General features: G+C 56.6%; 1 protein-coding gene across 1 annotated transcript; it reads left to right on the top strand.

Annotated features, from left to right (window-relative positions):
* The first annotated feature begins 689 nt into the window (after positions 1-689).
* On the top strand, positions 690-3,293 carry CBLN1 (cerebellin 1 precursor). The gene is given in 3 exon segments (NM_001195052.1): positions 690-953; positions 1,102-1,221; positions 2,487-3,293. Coding segments are annotated over 3 exon segments (582 nt in total). The 3' UTR covers positions 2,685-3,293.
* The last annotated feature ends 3,000 nt before the right edge of the window (positions 3,294-6,293 follow it).

Genomic DNA, 6,293 nt, shown 5'->3' with positions numbered 1-6,293 from the left:
GACAAGAGAGCGAGTGGCCGCCGCAGACGGCATAGAAACGCGGGCGCGCGCGCGCGCGTTCCCGGCCCTCGCTCCCTCCGTCGACTCTCCTCCTGAGCCCAACCCTGCTGCCGCGCGCCGCCGGCCTCGCCTCGCCTAATAACAACGGCGCCCAGGGTCAGGTGGCCGCGCGCGGACAGCGCCGTCATTGGCTCGGCGGGGAGCGCGGCGCACCAGGATTGGTCGGGGGGTGGAGCTTCTGCCGGTGCGGGGGCGGGGCTGGAGAGGGAGGCGGGGAGGGAGATGGTAGGGGCGGGGCCAGGCCGCGGTCCGCGCCTTTGTGCCCGGCGCGCGCTCTCCGCCGGCTCCGGCTGCATCGCCGGCTGCATCAATAATTCAGAGCGGCGGCGGCGGCGGCAGCGGCCGGTGCGGGCAGGAGACGGCGGAATCAGCGGGGATCGAGCGGCAGCGGCTATGCATCCAAGTGCGGCTGGGCAGCCACGGTACCCCTGAGGCCCGGGCGGGGCTCCGGGAGCATCGCTCGAGGGGCACGCTTGCCCAGGAGTGCAGGAAGACCCGAAGTGTCCAGAGCGGCGTCGGCAGAGCTGAACACGGATCTGAGGAGGGGGCTTCGGAGCCGGGCTGGGGCGGGGGGGCGGCTGGCGCAGGCAGCCCCCGGGGTGGGGGGCGGGGTGGGCGCCGGCGCCGCGATGCTGGGCGTCGTGGAGCTGCTGCTGCTGGGGGCAGCATGGTTGGCGGGCCCGGCCCGCGGGCAGAACGAGACGGAGCCCATCGTGCTAGAAGGCAAGTGCCTGGTGGTTTGCGACTCCAATCCTACGTCCGATCCTACGGGCACAGCTCTGGGCATCTCTGTGCGCTCCGGCAGCGCCAAGGTGGCTTTCTCTGCCATCAGAAGCACCAACCACGAGCCGTCCGAGATGAGTAATCGCACCATGATCATCTACTTCGACCAGGTGAGTGCTCCAGGAAGACTGGATGGGTGGGGGTTGGGGGAGAGGTAGTAGGTAGATATTCGACCCTCTCCGAGGTCTCAGCGGAAACGTGGGGACAAGAGTTCAGATAGATTCTTGCCCACTCCCCTTCGTTCCCGTCTCGTTATAGGTACTAGTGAACATCGGGAACAACTTTGATTCAGAACGCAGCACTTTCATCGCCCCGCGCAAAGGAATCTACAGTTTTAACTTCCACGTGGTAAAAGTCTACAACAGACAGACCATCCAGGTCAGCTTCCGCCTCAGGGCCAGGCCCCAGCCCCGGTAGGGGGCTACTGGCCGCGGGAGTGAGTCGGCCCGGCGTGGGTGGGAAATAGAAGGGGCAGCCGCATGTGCCCAAGGCAGCTTGGAGGAACGGGTAGCAGGGCCTCACGGTTCTCTGGCTTGGACTCTCCCTTGTTTTCCAGTCATGGGTTCTTGAAACCACCTCCAGGCACAGTTTTCTGCCTCCGCCTTGTGGGACCCTCCAAAGAGGTCCTCCCGCTACGGAAGCCCGGGGATTTCTCTTTAGAGTTTCTGTTAGCATCCCAGACAGTTCCCGCTTCCGGAAGCTTTCCGCGGATCCTCTCCTTCAGCACCACGGACAGTATCCCCGACTCCTGTCCCAGCTCTGAAGCGGGCGAGAAACCTGTGCGCTTGCCTTCAGTGCCACGCTCCGGGGGAGTCCTGGCGTCCCTCTGGGGACCCACTCCGGATTTCTGAACAAGTAGCGCCTAACTATATCAGTTGAAAGGTGGAGAGAAAAGGGAGGGGCGTAGTACCACACCCTCCTGGCTCCAGCCTTGCCCCAGCCAGCACTCACTGGCTCTCCAGGGTTCCCAAAGGTTTTCAGGTTTGCTTTGGGCGGACACAGAAGGCAGAACGCGCGGCTGGGGAGAGGGCCATGGGCCTTTATCTGCTGATGCCACCGCAAGGGCAAAGCCAGGCGGTGGAGGGCAAGGCTGGATCTGGGACGAAAACTGAGCCCGGAGTTTGGGGATGAAACACGGAGTGCAGCTCTGAGAGAGATTTCTCATCTGCCGAAATCTTGCCTGGCTACTCCGATGCATCTCTGCTGTGTCCCGGCATCTGGAATCGGGAGGAGCCAGGGTTTTTGTTTGTATTTGTTTGTGTTCCCGGAAGCGCCAGTTGTCTGACTTTCTCTCTGAGGCTGGCGGGGAGGGCAGGGCCGAAGGTCTCTGGGCGCCTGAGCCACCTACGGGTTCACTAAACCGGATAAAAGAGCGCCGTCAGGGTTCGATTGGCGGGCCCAAGAAGTGAAAGTTACTCCCGTTTGGGGAGCAGACCCTTTCTGTCACCCAGATGGGTCGCCTTCGCCTCATTGGGCCCTCGGTAGTAAATTACAAAGCCCCGTTTCTTTCCGCCCCCGCCCACCCGCCGCCCCCTGCTTCCAAGCTTTACGTCAGTCAGCCAAGTGGTGAAGGTTCGCTATTTTATCTACGCTTCGGTACCCCACTGGGTTGCCCCTCTGAAGCCGGCCTTTCTCTTTCTCAGGTGAGCCTCATGTTAAACGGGTGGCCGGTGATTTCAGCCTTCGCTGGTGACCAGGACGTGACCCGGGAGGCCGCCAGCAACGGAGTTCTAATCCAGATGGAGAAAGGCGACCGAGCATACCTCAAGCTGGAGCGGGGAAACTTGATGGGGGGCTGGAAGTATTCGACCTTCTCCGGATTCCTCGTATTTCCCCTCTGACTGGCTCATCTCGGGAATGGAGGCAGGGAGAGGGCGAAGGCAGGAGGGGAAAATTATAAAGAGGCTGAACTTTAGAGGACGAGAAAGCGGCACGACTTGAAACTTCCTACTTGTTCCCCAGCTGTATCCGGTAAACGAAGCGCAGCCCGGCGGTTGGACAACTTAGTCCATTTCCTCTTTAGGAGAAGTAAATTCCGCTTAGCTCTGCGCACTCCCATTTCCAAAATAAACTCGCCCCCAACTCCAGTTGCAGTAATCAAGAAAGACAGACTGCCTTGTCACTGTTTCTTACCCCGTGTTCATGTTCCCTACAATTTATATAAAAGAAACTTTGCATTTCACTGTATAATGTGAAATATCTTCCTCCTCTGAGTCCCGCTCTTAATCTTTTCATCCGCTGAAATCTGATATGTCCCTCCCCCCCCCCCTTTTTTTTTTATTTTGGAGAGGGGGGAAGGATTTTTTTTTTTTTTTTGGATGGGGAAGTAGTTTTAATTTGGCAAGTACTGCTCTTAAAACACCGCTCGAATTAATTAGCTGAAGGTACTTTGTATGTATCCTCGGCTGCTTGTTAGCAGAGAAAGGACTCACCTTAGTGGTGACTGGTTTAAAAAAAGAAATATATATATATATATAAATATATATCATTTGTACACGAAGAACTGTTCCCAGTGGAAACTGGCTGTATTTCCGTATTTCTATGTCCCATTTGGAGTGATCGTGAAATCTAAGGCTGCTTGATGTTCTGATGCTTGTCAATGCCCTAGTGTTCTGTGGCTCCACTAAACGCCAGGAGGTTCTTCGGGACGCTTCCTCGTCCTCTGTAACATACCTGTGAATAGCCAAGATTTAATTTTGCTTTAATCCAATAAAGTTCAAGTGGAACTTTTATTTTTCTGAAACAGCTTTCTAAACTACGCACCTCCCCTAGTTGCGAGGTCTGGGGGCAGGGGTGCGGAAGGGTGAGATTCAGAGGTGTAGGGGACTTGGCGGCGTGCAAGCCGAGAAAGGCTAAGGCAGTGTCGGCCCTCGCTCCTTCCTGCGCGGGCCTAGGGCCAACCATGCATTCCGCCCTGTGCTCCCTGCTTTGGCGCAAACGTAAGAAATATGGTTGAAATGTTGCTAGGCGAGGCCCGACAGCCGGCCTGGAAGCGAAAAAGGCTTTTCGCAGTCCAAGTGCATCAGGAATAATTCCAACTCGAGGAGCCAGAACCTTTCTGCCCTTTCGTCACGCTTCCCACGCCTCTGCCTCCGGACCGTCCGCTCACAGATTCCGAAGCTGCGTCTGTTTTATTCCGCCTCCTCTGAATCCCGAGTCTGCGCCGGCGGTATTACCGGGCGCCGGGGACTTGTGATCGCGCTCATCGCAGGACTTTTATTCAAGAGGTTCGTCCAGGAGTTTTGATTGTATCGGAACATAATGTGAAAGCAAAATTGAAATAAACGACTTCGTTTTAAGTCTGGAAGTCTGACCAAGTCGCTTCGGCAGAGGGGAGGTCGGGCCGGGAAAAGCAGGTGGGCGGCCAAGGGGCGGGAGCCGCGGCCTGCATGGGCCCTTCTGGCTCTGGTCCTTTTGGAGGCTTCTCCTGGCCCGAGATTCAGAGATGAATTTAATTAGAGATGGAGAGAAGCGGGAAAGAGGTTAATAACAGCACCGTAAACAATGTTTCTCGATTTATTCCTGCGGCTCCTTTTGATTTAGAGTCAACAAGCGAGCGACCTGAGCTGAAACTCAGCCCGGGCTTCTCCGCACGCAATCCAGGAGCTCGGGCGTCTAGCTGGTGCCCTCAGCGGCCCCAGCGGCCCCGGACCCCTCAGGGGTTAAGCAGGGACTTGGGACTGAGGAGGGGAACCGGTCTTTTTCCTGCCCCACAGTTCTCCACCCTAGTCAGTCCCCAGGGAAGTGAGGATAAGGAGTCCTAAAGGAATTTTTAAACCATTCTTAAAGAAAAGCAACAAGACTCTAACCTCCCCCCCTCCCCAACTTTCTCCGCATTCTTCCAGTTGGGAGGGAGAAATCTGAGAGAACTGGAGCGCCGGGCAGCGGAACTAGTTCGACCCCGGCTCAGCGGGAGCAGAGCCAGCCCGCCAGGCACCCGCATACCGCACAAGCTAAGGCTCACCGCCGCGCAGGTGGGGTAGACACCGCTCACGGGAACTGAGCCCCAAGCACCCTTGAAACTGACTCGCCTGTGAGTGGATGGTCGGCGAGCAGACCCGCACTGTGGGTGTCCAAGCGGTGCGACCTCCAGGCGGTGTTCTGCAGGGATACTTTGGCAAGTCCTCCTGCTTGGCCTCAGTTTGCCCATCTGTATAAAGAGGGAGGAATCTGAACATCTCCAAGAGTCCTCCTGCCCCGAGGTTCTAGCCTTTCTGTCTGGTCTTTTGCCTGGCTTTAGGGAGTCCTGGCTGCAGCCAGGTGATCTGGAGCCTGTAGGCTAGCCCGGAGGCAGGGAGAAGCAGCCTATCCAGGAACTCAGGTTCACTTTGAGCCCTTGCTCTAGGGCCTGAAAGGTCAACACAGATAGGGAGTGAAGGGGCCCTCAGTGGGACAAGAGTGCGAAGTTATCCCTTGATTCTGCTGGGGCTCCAGCTGGCCCCTTCCTGGCTGGAGCGCTTTCTCTCCAAACTCTGACCTTGGCCTTGGGGATCCTGCTTAGCTGGTTTCAGCCACTTCTTTCATCTCCTGCTTCCTTCTCTCCATCTCCTGTCTTCGTGCCTTTGCACCTGCCGTTTCTTTGCTTCAAGTTGAAGCACCTTTTTTCTTCTTTCCCCACTTGGTAGAATCTTCTCTTTCTGGGGATCTAAGCAGTTCAACTAAAAGGCCTTGTCCTCTGGGAAGTGGTCCTGTCCATACAGCACAGACCCTGCCTTCCCCAGGCTCACAGCCCCCTCCTCAACCTTCCACCAGGCCCTACCTGGAGTTGGCAGGGAGGACAATTTTGAGCTGTGGACAGCTCTTTCTTTAAGACCATCTGGGGCCTGGCACTTGGCAGTTGGGCCACCTCCCTCACCTCTGGGGCAAATGTGGAGGTGATTGTTACTCTGCCAGAGGCAAGTGAATGACCTTCATCTGAAAATTGTGTTCCAGCTTCAAGGAGTGTGCGTTGAGGATTGAGAGGGTTAGAGAAAAAGGGGGTTATTAGCTCCATAGGGACTACCTTCCTGCCCCCAACCAGAGGCTAGGAAGGGGAGGGTGTTATTCTAACCCACCTCAGAGTGGCTTTCTTTAAAGCTTAGAATCCTCTAGGCCTTTCTAGATCTGGGTCCTGTTTCTTGCTTTTATCTCAAATAAACCTGATCGGAATCAAGGCTGTAGGAGTTTCAGGACCACATCTTCATTCAGCTTCATCTTCTGTCTAAAAGTCTCCTTTCCTGCCCGGGTCACCTTGGTTACTTCCTTCTGTTCTGCCTCAGTGGTCACCTCCCACCGGGAGACTTCCTCACCCTAGATAGGAGAGTGGTAACCTACCTCTTCCAGGCCTTCTGCTTTGGAGTGTGGTCTCTCTTACCACACTGCCTCCTCCCCCACCCAGTTCCCGAGTGCAGAGCTTGAGTTAGGGGTCTGGTGGAGGGAAACTATGGAACTACCGAGAGCCAGCGGGCTGA

This window comes from Bos taurus, chromosome 18, assembly GCF_002263795.3.
Source record: "Bos taurus isolate L1 Dominette 01449 registration number 42190680 breed Hereford chromosome 18, ARS-UCD2.0, whole genome shotgun sequence".
Lineage (NCBI taxonomy): Eukaryota > Metazoa > Chordata > Mammalia > Artiodactyla > Bovidae > Bos > Bos taurus.
This window is presented reverse-complemented; position numbering and strand designations above follow the sequence as displayed.